Source organism: Leucopleurus acutus (genome assembly GCF_964270905.1).
Source record: "Leucopleurus acutus genome assembly, chromosome: 9".
In the NCBI taxonomy this organism is placed as follows: Eukaryota; Metazoa; Chordata; class Mammalia; order Artiodactyla; family Delphinidae; genus Leucopleurus; species Leucopleurus acutus.
The window spans coordinates 20,277,873-20,293,969 of record NC_139144.1 but is presented as its reverse complement, the minus strand read 5'-3'; the positions used below and the strand labels follow the sequence as shown (position 1 = coordinate 20,293,969).

The window sequence follows — 16,097 nt, the reverse complement described above, 5'->3', positions numbered from 1 at the left end:
TGTCTCTGGGGGGAATAAATAATAATTAGAGAAACTTTTGAATAAAATAAAATAATTTGAGGTGGGAATAACCTGCATAAGAGGTGACCGATTTTAACTGGCGCAGAATGCTTTGGCTGGTTTCTTTAAAAAAGAAAATGTGACTCTTAGAACATTAAAAACAAAAATTCAAAAACGTATTTAAAGGCTGGAACACCGGGGCCTATGTCAGTTGAAAGGGGATGCTGCAGCAAGCTAGTAAAACCAAGAAATGTTAAACCGAGATCATTCCTTCCTCCCATCTATTCATTAACTCAACAAACAGTGCTTAAGCATCTGGTAAAGGACATCGAGCCTTTGGCAATACACAAAGCACTTTTTAATCAGTCTGTTACTCGTCCACGCATGTTTGGACCCTTCCAGGAGGCAGAGCTCCTCCTCTTGCAGGCTTGCCTGCGTCAGCGGTCTCCACTGCCTAATCCCTTTGAGGCTCACACCCCTCCTTGTTGCTGCCCCCTGCCCCCTTCCCTTCATTCACCGAACACACTGCCACCTGACTTAGTTTTCCTCTCCGCTGTGACTCTGGATGATCTTAACGTCCACCCGTCCAACCCACTTGTCTTTTTAGGCTTTGTGATCTTGTTTTGTCTCCAGTGATCTTCCTTAACTTCATGTAGCCACTGCACGGTCACGCCTTGGATCGTACTACACCACGAACTTGCTCTTCTCAGATCACTAATCCAGGCCTCCTGGGCTCAGGCTAGCATCTTCTGTCCTTCCCAAGCTGCCTGCTCAACAACTCCCAGTAGACCAGAGCTGTCGTCAGACTGTCCATTGGGCTGTCTACTGTCTTCCCAACACTGTGTGTTGCCTTCACGTCCTTACCTATTCAGTGTAAGTACTGTAGGACCCTTTTCAACAACTCAATTTTAATAATTATTCAGTTATTGTCCTTTGTTCTAGTCAGACTTATCTGGCAAAACTCCAAGTTATCTCTATTTTCTGCGCGTCTGTACCTAGGCATCAGGGTGTTACTAGGGAGGGCAACAAAAATAAAACCACGAGAGGCAAATTTTGAGTGTAAGTTCTCAATCACCAACTAGTTGGGGAACTACAGAATGGTGTGGAGGACCCAACACCTCTGGGCACTTTACTCTCCACGATAACTGTTTTAAAACTTGCATTTTCAACCATCTGCCCTGGTGTCAAATTTCAGAGAAAACCAAAGCCTGCATTCGCACTAGCCTCTCCTTTCTTCTAGATTAAAAGCACTCTGTCCATCGGAAGCCAATCCTTTGGACCCCATCCTCCTCCACTTTCTTTGGAACCCAGTACCATGCTGATTCCTTTGACTCTCTGGTCTTCCACTTCTCCCTTTTTTCCTGGGTCCTTCTCAGAGATAAAGCAGTACCTAAAAAGGGAAAGGGAGACACACTGTTGCCTCATTCTCTCCTCCTTCACACTTCCAACATTTGGGAGCTGTGCAAAGGGTAGCTTCTTTCTGACATCTACCTCCTCTACTACCTGGAAGGGCATGTCTCTAAGCTGCCAGTTATTTCCAGGAGGTCAAATCCAATAGATGCTTTCAAATCCCTCACTCTACTTGATTTCTCAGTATTCAACACCTGTGCAAAAAAAAAAAAAAGCCCTTCCCTGGGCTTCCATGACTTTCCTCCTCCTGGTTTTCCTTTCATTTCTTTAGCTACTGCTTGTCAGTCTCCTTTGCCTGCTGATCTGCCACTTAAAACTTTTGAGAGTGCCTATGGTGTTGCCCTGGGCCCTCTCTTCTTTATAGCAGAGATCCGCACATTTTTTTTTTCTTTAAAAGGCCATATAATAAATTATTCTAGGCTTTGCAGGCCATAAGGTCTGTCACAACCACTCAACTCTGCCACTGTGACATGAAAGCAGCCATGAACAATAGTTTAATCGACATGGCTCTGTTCCAATAAAACTTTATTTACAAAAACAGATGGTGGGTTGGATTTGGCCTATAGCCTGTGGTTTGCCATGCCATACTCTATACTCTGCCTAGAGAAGCATCCTCTCTTGAGTCTCCAATGACCACCTATACATCACATTCATATCCAAATCAGTATCTCCAGCTACCTAAAATCCACATTTAAATGTCTCAAAGGCATCTCAAATCTTACCTGAGGAATTGTGCTCTTTGCCCCCAAATCTGATCTTCCTCCAGTGTCCTTAGTAAAAGGCACTGCCATAGAGTGCACAAGGCAGAAAGTAAGGCATCCTAGATGTTTCTCCCTCTTTCATTCTCTAATTCTTTGAACTGGAAGAATACCTAAAAAAGGTAACTCTGTAAATGCCATTATTTGAAGCACACAGTCAAATTTAACATTTCACTAATAGAGCTAAACTTTATTTCCATGTTTATTACATGTTTATCTTTGATGCTGAATACATATTAGATTGATTTAACATACAACTTGGGAGAAAAGCTGACATTCTCCATTAGATGGGTTAAAAAGGAATGTGAAACTACAAAATACTTGTTTAAGTTTGAATTCTAAATTATGGCAAACAGAACAATAATTACCTTGCCATTTTTCTCTTTCTAGTTTTCCAAGATGGAGTTCATTATAAAATGTTTTTCATGACAATTTATTTCAAGAAAGGAAATAAGGGACAATCATTAAAACCATTTTACTTTAAGTATAGAGTACAAATAAAGAGTCTTAACGCAGAACTCCTACCTCCTATTTAAAATACAAATAATACTTCAGGATATTATGAACTGAGGGGGACTGACTGTTGTAAACTGCAAATCTAATGACTTGAGCAAACCCACACATGCCATTTGCTTTTGTCTGCAAGAGTCAGGCTAATTTAAGGGTGACACAACAGAGTTCTATTTGATATCTATGTCACCCAGTTTCTACTCAGAATGGGGATGGCCAAATACTAAGTGCTTACGTGATGGAGATTCAGGATTAATCACTTCCAAGTGGCTAAGAGCTAACAGTTAATCATTCCATCCCCCAATCTATGGCCATGTACAAATGTACAGATTTTAGCATTCACTGAAAGTTTTAAAATAAAACTCCTCTAGATACTCTGAAACGGCTGAAATTCAGTGTATAAAGACTGTTATCTGCAGTATAATTGCAGTGTTTCAGCAAAATCAAAATTATGGGTGGTTATCAAAGTTGTTATTGGTAATAGTTTCTTTTTCTTCTCTATAAGCCCCTTAGCATATTTTGTGAAGAAAGGTGTGTTCTTAATACTCCTACTCTTTACTTAGATTTAAAAAATAATGAATCAGCTTAAAATTATTTTCTACCAGGGATTACAGGATGAAAACTCTTACTAGAAGTGTGAATGATGCCTACTGTTCTCATTAGACAGGTGTTTAGAATCATCTGCAAAATCCCATATTCTTCTTAATAATGCTTATAAAAGGTGTTTAATAAAGATAACTCACTTCTAATTAGATTACTCTAGTGATAAAATATCTTCTCATGTAACTGTTTAGGCCAAATGATTTATGGCTTTTCCATTTTTAAAATTTCACTTTCAATGTCATGTTGTTAAAGCTTTTCTAAATACTCTTCTAATATCAGATTTTTAAATGAGAAAAGACAAAAGCGAAAAACTCCGTCTCAAGGCACACTCCTTTTCTTACGACAGGGTTGACACACTTTTCTGTAAAGGGCCAGATAATAAGCATTTCAGGCTTTGGGGGTCACAGGGTCACTACTGCAGTGACTCAAGTTCTGCTGTTCTTGTGAGAAAGCAGCCATAGACAATACGTATTTATAGCAAGAGTAGTCCGAATTCGGCCTGCAGGCCACAGCTGGCCAATCTCTGCCGTAGAACAGAAAGGACATCTAAAACATCCTGGTCTCTAGTCCAATGTGATGACTGACTCAGAATCTAGCAGTTTAATCACTCTAGAACACGTTGATGTTGAACACCGAATTTAGCCAACTTTCCACTTCTGGTTCAGATTATTCAAACTCATGTCATCATGCTTTTCATTTGGGATAATTTATCTTCATTTAAGAACTTGCCTGAGCATTATTTATTGAGGGATTCAGTTTAAAATTAATAAATGATGTCCATAAAATTGAATATCCAATTTAATTTTTGAAAAAAATGAAAAATATAACAGAATCAAAACATTAAAAATAAGTACACTCACTACCCATTCCAGTAATTCATTTAAGTCATATCAACTATAGAATAGGAAAAATAAATTCAGAAGTGTAATTACTTTAAAATACACTGCTTCCATTTCTGTCAATATTTTACATTTATGTATATATTCTAGAGTGTAAGCAGAAATTCTCTCTAAAAATCTCCTTAAAATCTTGAGGTGCATATTAGAGCCACAGGCATTATCTGACATATAAAATTGCAGTATAGGCCTTTCAAATTTGGCATTTCTCTGGTACAATACAATGACCAACGTGTATAATCACTGTACAGTGCCTAGACATTCCGGTAAGAACCATTATTTTCTTTAATGTAGAATGATTAATACATATTCTACAAGGGGCAGTGAGGTTTAGTAATTCTATTGGGTATGTCCTGACATAATTTTCAAATTGTACAATAAAACAAACAGCTTTGTTAAGGCCATGTTTTATTTGCTGATTAATGGACAAAAGGCAATGTAATTTATTTTCAAGTATTTTCTTGAAAGTCTGTGCTCATAAAAATCATGAAAAGTTGGAAAGACTGTTAAATCACTGAAACTTTAAATATATCTTACACAATCTTGTTTGTACAAAAATACAAGTTAAATATAAACATAAAGCAATCATGATAATTTTATGCAAATCTGTTTTATGTGATCTTCAGTTATATATAAAAGTTTCTTGGTTCTGTTTGTGAAAAGATCAATACCAGATTGAATTACTATCTATTGGCAAAGGGCCCTAAAAAGCTTACGTTAGCAATTATCTTTTACATGGTTAAGAGCATTTCCTAATTTGAGATCACCTAAACACTGGAAAAAAGAAAAAATGAAAAGGGCAGTATGTCCATAAACCAACAAATAATGTGGCTGAAATGTATCATAAAACACAAAGAAACCCCACACATCTGTACAATAAACATTATGTATTACATACTCACACACACAGGTGTATACGTGTGTGCATGCACGTAAACACACACACACGCACACGCAGGCACGCGCACACATACCCAGTCATAAAACAAAGCTTAATGAGGTGTCGCTTCCAGTTCGATATTCAGCTGTGCATTTTTTCTTACTTCATCAAATGAATAGCTTTTTGTCACCTTCCCATTCTTGAAGACAGTATGGAGAAGATCCTGCACAAATATAACAATATTAAAGTTTAATGATATTAGACTATCAAAATTCTTAAGTAATGCTTTGATGAATGAGGTTAGTCAAATACACAGAGATGTTGATAGTGTTCAAATTATGAGATGATTTTATTCACAAAGAATGCTGGTAGAGCAGGCATGATCTAAAATGGGATGTAGAGATATTTAACTTTTATGGAAAGGAATGATCTGAGTAGTACATTCTTAAAACAGTTTTCCTTAAAGGAAAAATGAAAAAACCTAGTTGACCCATCTCTTTTTTTTCAGGTGGAAGATGCTTACTGCTTTGGTTGCCCAGAAGAACTATGGCTGTCACTGATAAGCATGACTGACAGATCAGCAAGGAAAGCCTGCCAGACCTTCCCTCATTCCTAGCCAAGACTCAACACCGATTAAACTTCTCAATTTGGAATTTACTAAACTTTCTAATCACGAGTTTTGGCCTTAAAGAAGCAAGCAAGCAAACAAAGCCAACACTGAAAACAAGCAACCAAACCCAGTGGTAAAGCCATCCCTGTCTCACTAAGGAATTATCTGCCTCTAGTTTTTCCTGAAAAATCCACAGAAGTAATCTACTATGCCGAAGTTTTCCATCTCTTCGGAAGGTGAGGAGCATACAACGTTATCTAACGTTTTTGTCATTATGTTGTTTCCTTTTTAGCCTATGTTTTATTTTTTATTTAAAAATTTTTTTATTGAGGTATAGTTGATTTACAATATTAGTTTCAGGTGTACAACATAATGATTTATTATTTTTAGATTATAATCCACTTAAAGTTATTATAAAATATTGGCTATATTCCCTGTGATGTACAGTATGTGTAGTTTCTTTTTTTTTTTCGCGGTACGTGGGCCTCTCACTGTTGTGGCCTCTCCCGTCGCGGAGCACAGGCTCCGGAGGCGCAGGCTCAGCGGCCACGGCTCACGGGCCCAGCCGCTCCGCGGCATGTGGGATCCTCCCGGACCACGGCACGAACCCGTGTCCCCTGCCTCGGCAGGCGGACTCTCAACCACTGTGCCACCAGGGACGCCCATGTAGCTTATTTATTTTATACACAGTAGTTTGTACCTCTTACTCCCCTACCCTGCCCCTCCTTGCTTCCCTCTCCCCACTGGTAAACACTAATTTGTTGTCTGTATCTGTAAGACTGTTTCTGTTTTGTTATATTCATTTGTTTTATTTTTTAGATTCCACATACAAGTAATAACATACAGTATTTGTCTTTCTCTGTCTGACTTATTTCGTATAGCATAATACCCTCCAGGTCCATCCATGTTGTTGCAAATGGCAAAATTTCCTTTTTTTTTTAATGGCTGAGTAATATTCCATTGTATATATGTGCCACATTTTCTTTATCCATTCATCTGTTGATGGACACTTAGGTTGCTTCTGTATCTTGGCTATTGTAAAGAATGCTGCTGTGAACATTGGGGTGTATATAGGTTTCAAATTAATGTTTTCATTTTCTTTGAATATATACCCATGAGTGGCATTGCTGGCTCATATGCAATTTTATTTTTAGTTTTTTGAGGAATCTCCATACTGTCCTCCCTAGTGGCTATATCAGTTTACACTCCCACCAACAGTGTCAGAGGGTTCTCTTTTCTCCACACCCTCTCCAGCATTTGTTATTTGTAGACTTTTTGATGATGGCCATTTATTCTGACAGGTGTGAGGTGAAAGCTCATTGTGGTTTTGATGTGCATTTCTCTAATAATTAGCAATGCTGAGCACCTTTTCATGTGCCTGTTAGCCATCTGGATGTCTTCTGTGGAAAAATGTCTGTTCAGTCCTTCTGCCCATTTTTAGATTGGATTGGTTTTTTGGATATTACGGTTACATTAGCTTTTTGGATATTTTGGATATTAACCCCTTGCTGGTCATATCATTTGTAAATATTTTTCCCATCAATGTAGGCTGTCTTTTTGTTTCATTGACGGTTTCCTTTGCTGTGCCAAAACTTTTAATTAGGTCCCATTTGTTTATTTTTGCTTTTATTTCTTTTGCCTTGGGAGACTAAGAAAATACTACTATGATTTATGTCAGAGTGCTTCGCCTATGTTCTTTTCTAGGAGTTTCACGGTATCATGTCTTACATTTAGGCGCATTACTGCTTTTGACACATTCTGTTATCTTTTTTGTTTTGTGTAGCCCTGAACTACTTACAGGTGATTTTACTGTTTGTCTTTTAAACTTCCTTAGTATATGCTTGATTTGCTACCTTTACTATATAACTGCCTTTACTGATGAGGTATTTCCTTTTGTAATTATCATGTTTACTCCTATTAACATTTCTTATAAAGCTGGCTTGGTGATGCTGAACGTTTAGCTTTTGGTTGTCTGTAAAACTTTTGATATCTTCAAATCTGAATGAAAACCTTGCCAGGTAGAGAGTATTCCTGGTTGTAGGTTTCACCCTGTCATCACTTTAAATATATTGTGCCATCCCTCTGGCCAGCAGACTTTCTGCTGAAAAGTCAGATTATACAGCCTTATTAGAGTTCCCTTGTAAGTTGTTGCTTTTCCCTTGCTGCTTTTAACAATCTAATTACAGTGTTTCTTGGTGTGGTCCTCTTTGGATTTGATCCTTTTGGGGCTCTCTGTGCTTCCCCTTCCCAGGTTAGGGAAGTTTTCAGCTACTGTGTCTTCAAATATGTCCTCTGCCCCTTTCTCTCTCTTCCTTCTGGGACTACTACAATGCAAACGTTAGTTGCTTGATGTTGTACTAGAGGTGTCTTAAACTGTTCTCATTTTTTTTTATTCTTTATTCTCTTTAGCTTAAGTGATTTCCACTACTTTGTCTTCCAGTTCACTGATCCATTCCTCTGTATCATTTCATCCGTTGATTCCTTCTAGTGTATTTTTAATTTCAGTTATTGTGTTCTTAATCTCTGGTTCTTTATATTTTCCGACTTTTTGTTACAACTTCTAAACTCTCACTCTGGCTAGCCAGTCTTTTCATGAGTTCTTTGATCATTTTTAAGATCATTATCTTGAACTCTTGTACGTGGTAGGCTGGTTATGTTTTCTGACCTTTGAGAAGTTGCCTTTTGTAGAACTCCTCTGTGTCCCAGCAGTGAATCCCTTCTGGTCACCAGAGCTATATGCTGCTCTAGGGCTCCTCCTATGTGGGTTTCTTGGGTCCTTCTGTTGTGGAAGACTGACTACAGCAGGCAGTCTGGTAGATGCGGCTGGCCCCCAGTCTCGTTGGTTGCCAGGCCTTGTGTGTAGACTGCTCGCAGCTGGTTGGTGGGGCTGAGTTATAAGGCTGCTAGCTGTGGAATCCTGGGGGGGTCCCGGGGCTAGTGTCAGCCCACTGCTGAGCAGAGCCAAGTCCTGAGGGCTGGTGTCAGACTGCTGGTAGGTAGGGCCAGTTGCTAACAGCTGGCTGTGGGGTCCAGGGTGTCCTGAAGCTTGTGTTGGCTTGCTAGTGAGTGGGGCTGGATCCAAGAGCAGCTAGCTGAGGGGCCCAAGGTGTCTCCAAGGTCAGCTACTGGGTCTGACTCAGGCTCCTTTCAGACAACTGCTTCTGCCCTGCGTCTCAAAGCATGTGTAAGTTTGTGTGTGCCCTTTAAGAGTAGAGTCTCTATTTCCCACAGCCCCCTGGGTGTCCCGAAATGAGCCCTGCTGGCTTATCTTCCTGGTGCAGGACCTGCCCCAGGCTGGAGAGGCTGAGGTGGAGCTCAGACCCCTCACTTCTTTGGAAGAACCTCTGAAATTATATTCTTCTCCTGTTGATGGGTTGCCCACTTGCAGGTGTGGGTCTTGACTATACTGTGACTCTGCCCCTCTCACCTGCCTCGTCATAGTTCCTTCCTTATAGCTTTAGTTGCAGATCTTTTCTGGTAGATTCTGGTCTTCCTCGTCAGTATTTGCTCTGTAAATAGCTGTAATTTTGGTGTGCCCGTGAGAGGAGGTGAGCTCAGGGTCTTCCCACTCCACCATCTTGAAACAATCTTATCTGTCCTTGTGTTGCTTCAAATCACACTGCTCTCGCTGTGACATTTTCTTTATAAATTTAACTTTAATCTATTGAGGAAAGGTGGTTCCTATTAAATCAAAAGGTCTAGATGATTAGTGACTCAAATGTTCTCGAGTATCATTCACATACTCTTAAAATCAATGCCTTGTTTTACTCATAGTTATGACCATGTCTAAAGTGACTTTTGTCACTTCGCCAATTCGGCAAAGTCTTGGTAGTACAAGAGTTAAGTGAAGGCTATGCAAAGAACTGCATAACAGGCTATATAAAGGAATCTAATTCTAAAAGTTTTAGGGACTTATATATATTTTTCATTAAACAGAAAAATCATATTGTATAAATTCTGGCTCAAAATCCTAAAAGAATATAATAAAAGTAACATAAGCAAAATATGTGATGTGGTATAAAGGATCAAAAGTTAAAAACATCTAAAGTAATATAAGTTAGTGTATTTATGTTTAGTGTAAACCCTCCTCTGAGAATATGAATATTCATGAGTAGTTTTCCTCTAAAAAAGAGTATTTTCTTTTTCAATCTGGTGACTTAGAAACAGAAATTTTATAACTATTGAGTTCAGGAATGTAAGTGTACTTTTGTATGTTAACGAGCATAGAGACTACTTTAGCATACTATACATGTTTCTAGTTTGGTTGACTAAAATCAGAAAACTTGGTTAAGTCTAGGTTTCACCATTTATTAGTTATATAATCTGAATCAAGTCTCGCTGTTTTAACATCTTACACTACTAAGATAACGTAACTTGCCTTTTTTAGTCATTAGAGCTGCTGGGAGAATCAAATGAGACTAAAGAAAACCATCTGAACTGGATGCTATTGTTTTGAAAAAGGGAATTGTCTTTAACAACATTTTAGAATTTGGATAGCCCTTTTATCTAATAAAATTACCAAAGTTTTACTATAACATAAATAGCTATGAGCAGTCTAAGAAGAACATCCTTTAAGTATTCTTAACTATTCCCGTTCAGAAACGATTCACTGCTAATTGGCAATAAGAGTAAGATCAAATATATGCAAACTCACTGAAGCTCACCAATCACTCCCTGCTGATCACTATGTAGAAAACCATAATTTTTTTTGGAATGTTACAAAATATTTCACCCAATATATGTAAAAGTCTCATATTTACTATCTAGCCATTTCTGTTTTTCATCGTATTTTGGAAGGCTAGGTCAGCAACTGTAAACACTTTAAATAAAACATAAAAGCTTCCTTTCTTAATTTGAAGAGTCAACCTACTATTGTTTAAAAACCAAACCAAACCAAAAAAAAAAACCCAAATCAGCATAGATACATACATGACCATATTCTTCAAGGTCTCCTTTTCCTTCCTCAAGTGTAACAAAATTCCCTGCTGGTGTCCTATGCAAAGATAATCGGCCCTTTTTGGACCTTTTGTTGGGATCAGCAACCGGGTCCTTGAAGACATTAATCTGGAATCCAAATTAAGAAAGTTGGAGAAATACGAGACTAATCATCAGAAATGTTCACTCAACCCCCATTAAAAAAAAAAAAAAGAGTGTGTACCTAATTTATATAAATTTTAAGGCACTTTGTACGTATAATTAAACCAATCCACACCTGGCTTTTAGAGACAAGACTCTAGCCTGTTTTGGAGGACAGAGTCCTCTGTGATGAAGAAGGTATGAACAAAATCCAAATCCTGGATATCCTTTCTTACCAGTGTAGAATACTAATACTCCATCTGTAGTAAGTCTTTGAGGTTAACAATGTGACCCTTAAGGTATCTCCTTTTGTATTATGCCTTGCCCTTAAACTGATCTAAGTACAGCACATGTGTGTCACCGAAAAATCAGTCTATGTCAACTCAATTATATAATCTGTGGCAAGGGAACGAGGAGTTTACTACGATAAAGCCTTTCCTATTTCAAAACCTTTTCCCTTTTGTTACTTTTTATTCTATTACCTTATTACTCTCAGAAGCAAAGAAGACCTAGAGAACCTAGAGCACAATGTTTCAGGATCACAAAGGAAGAAGCAACTGGAGATGGCTATAAGAAGAGAAGCAGAAGAGGCAATCCCAGAACTCGCCAAAGAAAGATGGTGGTGAACTAAGGTAGGGAACCAACCCCTGTGTTCTTAGGATCCCCTACACACACCCTTTAATACACAGACTCTCAAGAGCTTATGAAGAGCTAGGGAGACTGTTGTTCAGCTGCTTGCAGCTTGGGTTCCCTTGTTTTAAGGCTACCAGAACACGATTCTAGTAACACAACTCACACGTCATAGTTCACCTTCCTAAAACATCCTTTGACAGTGTTTACATACGTGATGGCTAGGTTAGCTGACATTCTCGTTCAAATATGGTCAACTTTTTGATTCAAAGGTATATACTGAAGTAGTGGAAATGAATTGACCTGCATCATCTCTCTTAAATAATCTCTCATTTTCCCAAATCTCCATTTTTTTCTGAAGTCAAGTTATCACCCCCTGTCTCTTTTCCTTCTTTGTTTCTGCCTCAAGGTCAGGGGTACCTGACAATACAGTAACAGTTCAGGACCATATTATCCTTGGACTATTGTGTTCAATAAGTACATTCAAAATACATACATAAATATTAACAACACAAGAGTAAAAGTTCAATGACATACCCCAAGGCCATTGGTTACAACATAACTACATTTAAAGGAACAATTCAGGAGATCTCTTGTTAACTTCTGTAGCAAAGCTCCACCAGAACCAAAGGAAACATTTTCTATGCTCCATTTTTTCTGCTTCATGCCTTCCACAATCTAGATTAAAAATAAGATATAAATAAATAAATTTAAGCCAAGTAATTTGGAAGAGGAAGGAGCTAAATTATCCATGAGCCATATTGATGAATAAACCATCCAAAGCTGTTTTATAACACAGTAAATAATGAGATAAGAATAAGGTCTACACAAAGTTACATTCCACTCTTTTCTTTTAAAAGACCCACCAACCCCAAAAAGGGGCAGCCCAAGGGATAAGTGTAGAAGGAGGGGATTTCATTCAAAGTTCCTGAATTTGTGTTGTAGTCACAGTGATTGTGGTTTAGGTTGGGGGAATGGAGGAAATGAGAGGGAGAAAAATAATAGCTATAAATACCTAAGGTTACTTGAGTAAACTCTCATCTACCTCTTGCAGTTACTGCCCAGATGCCAGTAGCACAAGCAGTGGGGCCTGGATGTTTGCCCCAAATTACTAGATTCTAGAAATGACACTCCTCATCACTAATAAATCTCAATACATGTTATCACATGCCATATGTAATGGGGGCATTTAAAAGTCAACGGATATTGGTGGTAAAACAGTATAAAACACCCTCTCCTGCGTAACAGTTGAGACACTGGCAGTCATCTTACTCTGGCTGGTACTCCAGTGCCGTAAGCAAAATTATGGACTGATTGGGTGTTAAGATTTATCACTGGATCATTTTTGGGAGAATGATCATCTAAAAGCCAGAAAGAGAGACCTATATGAACAGAGAGTTCCAGCAACTAGAATAGTTCTTTCAGGGGACACATAATTTAAAAGTTACATTAATTTATTAATCTACATTATTATCAATATCATTTGTATTTCTTTTTCCTAAGCAGGACTTATTTACCTAGCATCTGTCTTATTTAACATATTCCATCACTTTTATGGTAGAAGGTGGCAAATAAAATTTAATAACCATTTTTAATTTTATAAGAATAGTCGAAAGGAAGTAACTGGAAAGTCCCGTTTCATTTTATTTAAACAGAACTTTCAGAAGTGATCAGAAAACCGTAAGCAAGTTTAATAGTTTTAAGTGAATCATTAATATAAATTTGCCATATTCCTCCCAATACCAAAAGTCTCAAACTGACCTTTTATCTATCCTTATTTTCAACCTTGCAAGACACAGATAGATAAACTCCAAGGACCTTCATCTTTTAACAAGCCCACACTTAAAAAAATATCTCAGCCATCTAATTCTCCTGGTATATGTCAGGAATCAAGATGGAAACATATACAATTTATTTTAAAGTGATTCCTTAGGTTGTACATAAACCCAGTCTCATGTCTTTTATTACTACACCTGAACCCAAAAGTACTCAAGGGCCCTGAATTCAGATTTCTTTTTCACTGAACTAACTGTAAACTAAGTATAACTAAAATAATAATAAAAACCTTGTAAGACAACACAAAATTAAGGCATGTTCTGAAAAGTGCATTTCAATACTGAAGAAATACAAGGAGTAGAACAAAAAAATGGGGGAGAAGAAATGGAAACAGATAAAGATGGAGGGTAAGGAGATTTGGGTAAAATACATAGAGAAAATAGTTTCAGAAACTGTCACCTGATTTTAGGTAAGCCTCAGAAGCACAAGAAGGAGTAAATCACAAAGAACAGTATCACCTAATGTCATATCTCTGTATTTTAGGACCAATAAGATATTCTTCCCATATAGCTTTGCCAAAAGTTGTGAAATTTAGACAATTTAAAGTTTAAGTGAATTTTTCTATTGTTACAGGAAATTATGGAATTAGAGTAAAAATTACTGTTTAAAAATATTTGCACATACAAATCAGAAGGAAATCTGACTAGACATAGCAAAAATGCTATATGAATTTCCTTTTCTTGCTTCTAAAGACTTACTTTGACCCACCTACAGTATGAAGAAAGCAGGTAGCAGGTATTACCCCCTTTAGGTAATGAGCGCATCCGCATTAATACCAACTATTCATTCTCTGACCATTCTGTTTAAGGTTTCACCAATGCCAGAGAATATCTGTCTCAATATTTAACTTCTTGATCATGGAGTTTAAAAAAAAAAAAGTTCGAGTTCTGAACGGATTCTCAACTTTAAAAAAGAAAACAAAAAGAAAAAAAGGAAAGCCAAAGAGCTTCAGTTTTTAAAGGCAAGTTCAAATACCTGATGGAACAACCGAACTTAAAGAGCTGCCCCTAAGGACAAGTAAGGGTAGGTATAAGCAACGGGAAGCGCACTGGGCTAATGCGTATTCTGATATACAGTACCCTGCCCACATTTCTTCATCTGAAAGGGGGATAAGTATGTGTGAGGGTACCCGCTACAGTGGAGGTATGCGTACTAGTTATTAACTGATACCAAGGTCAAAAATCTTCAATTCAGCTGAGCGACAGGACAACTGCAATTAAACATGCCAGCTGAGATTTCTATGCTCAGGTCCTCTTCCTTGCTGCAGATTTTTCTTCCTTCCTTTTCACAACAAAGCCTTAGAAGAGCTGGGGAAGTTTCCACTTTTCTTAGGCAAGGCAGTTTGGGAGAGTTGGTAGAAGCAACCTCATTTCTGTTATTGCAAGACATCTACTCCAGACATCATTTTCAGACTCTAAATGCATATCGCCACGGAAGTACGGATAGTGATATGCAATAGTTCTTACTTTTAGTTTAATTTTTTTTTGTTTTTGGCCACCCTGTGCGGCATGTGCAATGTCCCCGACCAGGGGTGGAACCCTTGGCCCCTGCAGTGGAAGCATGGAGTCGTAAGCACTGGACTGCTGGGGAGGTCCCAATAGTTCTTACTTCTAAATGAATCTTTGGAAAACAAACTGTTTATAATTTGGGTACTGACCTTAATCTAACCACACTGAAAACTTTCAAACAGAAGATTCCATCTGAAACTATATACATTAAAATTTCAGTGCTTTACAGTAGCTGACAGTCTACAGCGTGGTATCGCTGGTAGTCTTTAATACCCAAAATACTCCATGAAAACTGAGTTCCTTAGAAGCTTATCCGAGAAACAAAAGAGGAAAAAGTTTTACGATAGCATAAAACATACGCTATTTGGCTAATAGTGGTAACAGTCGATGGTAAATTTAGAAGAGGTGACAAACCATTCAATAATTTTTGAAAAAGCACAGATGAATAGCATTCAAGTTTCACACTGTTGGAATGAAGCTCCATTCTATTAAAACGGAGACCTATTTGTACAGTGTCAAGACTTTTTGTTGTATATACAAAAAATATTCCTTGACTGGCATTTTCTTGTTTCCTAGTGACACTTCTTTGGGCTCATCATCCAGGGCGGCCAATGAGGACTGGCAGTATGGTTTGGCCGGTACGTCTGTATTTTAAGTTAATATATTTTAAATATACTTCTATATTTTAAATTTTAAGCAATTAACAGAAAAGACATAAACCATCTTAAACACTTATTAAAAGAATCACAGCTGTACTTAAATTATTAATGTGTTCTTTATCAAACGAATAAAAAGGAGTTTAATTATAAGGATTGCTTTATTGAAACTTTTAATATAAAATCTGTACCTCTTGTAAGGTATTAATATCCACTCCATCCCCTTGAATAACTCTAAGATAAGGTGGCAGCAACTTGTAGCCCTTTGAGTTCTCAGTAACAGGGAACTTCTTACCTAAAATATCCAAAACCTGTATGGAAAAATACACAGCCAAACACAAAATAACTAACACTGAAAAAAAAGTGTTAAAGCTTTCCAAAGTTTAAAAACACCCAAGATTGTTAGCAAAGCCAGGTCGAGAATATAAAAATTAATCAAATTAAATTTTACAATACTACGTATAAGCCTTCTAAAATTTTGTCTCAATTCCTTTTGATTATGTTAGAAACAGGCATGCAATTTTCTACCAAGTCAACTTATACTGTAAAGTGGCTCAGAACACAAGTAGTTTTCCCTCACATTTTTCAAATTAGATTCAGGAAAAAAAAAACCCTTTAACATTAGGAGCTTACAGTGGTAAATATAGTATTTTTCAAAGGTATATAAAACATCATTTAAAAAACATGATTATACTTTTGATTTGGATTTTTTTCTGCTTGTGCC

The 16,097-nt window shown here is 37.5% G+C and overlaps 1 protein-coding gene across 2 annotated transcripts in view; it reads right to left on the bottom strand.

Annotated features, from left to right (window-relative positions):
- Positions 1-423: 423 nt before the first annotated feature.
- The window catches only part of NAMPT (nicotinamide phosphoribosyltransferase), a 38,723-nt gene continuing 23,049 nt past the window's right edge, over positions 424-16,097 (bottom strand). The window contains exons 8-12 of one of the 2 annotated variants that reach the window (XR_014326435.1): positions 15,565-15,684; positions 11,911-12,051; positions 10,597-10,731; positions 2,133-5,280; positions 424-1,390 (exon numbers count right to left, since the gene is read on the bottom strand). Coding sequence is in view for 1 of the 2 variants with exons in the window: in XM_082846101.1 (XP_082702227.1) it covers positions 5,170-5,280; positions 10,597-10,731; positions 11,911-12,051; positions 15,565-15,684 (507 nt within the window). In the remaining variant the exon portion in view is untranslated. Of the gene's footprint in view, positions 1,391-1,759; positions 5,281-10,596; positions 10,732-11,910; positions 12,052-15,564; positions 15,685-16,097 lie in introns of those variants that run through there. The other variant, XM_082846101.1, reaches the window with a different exon arrangement.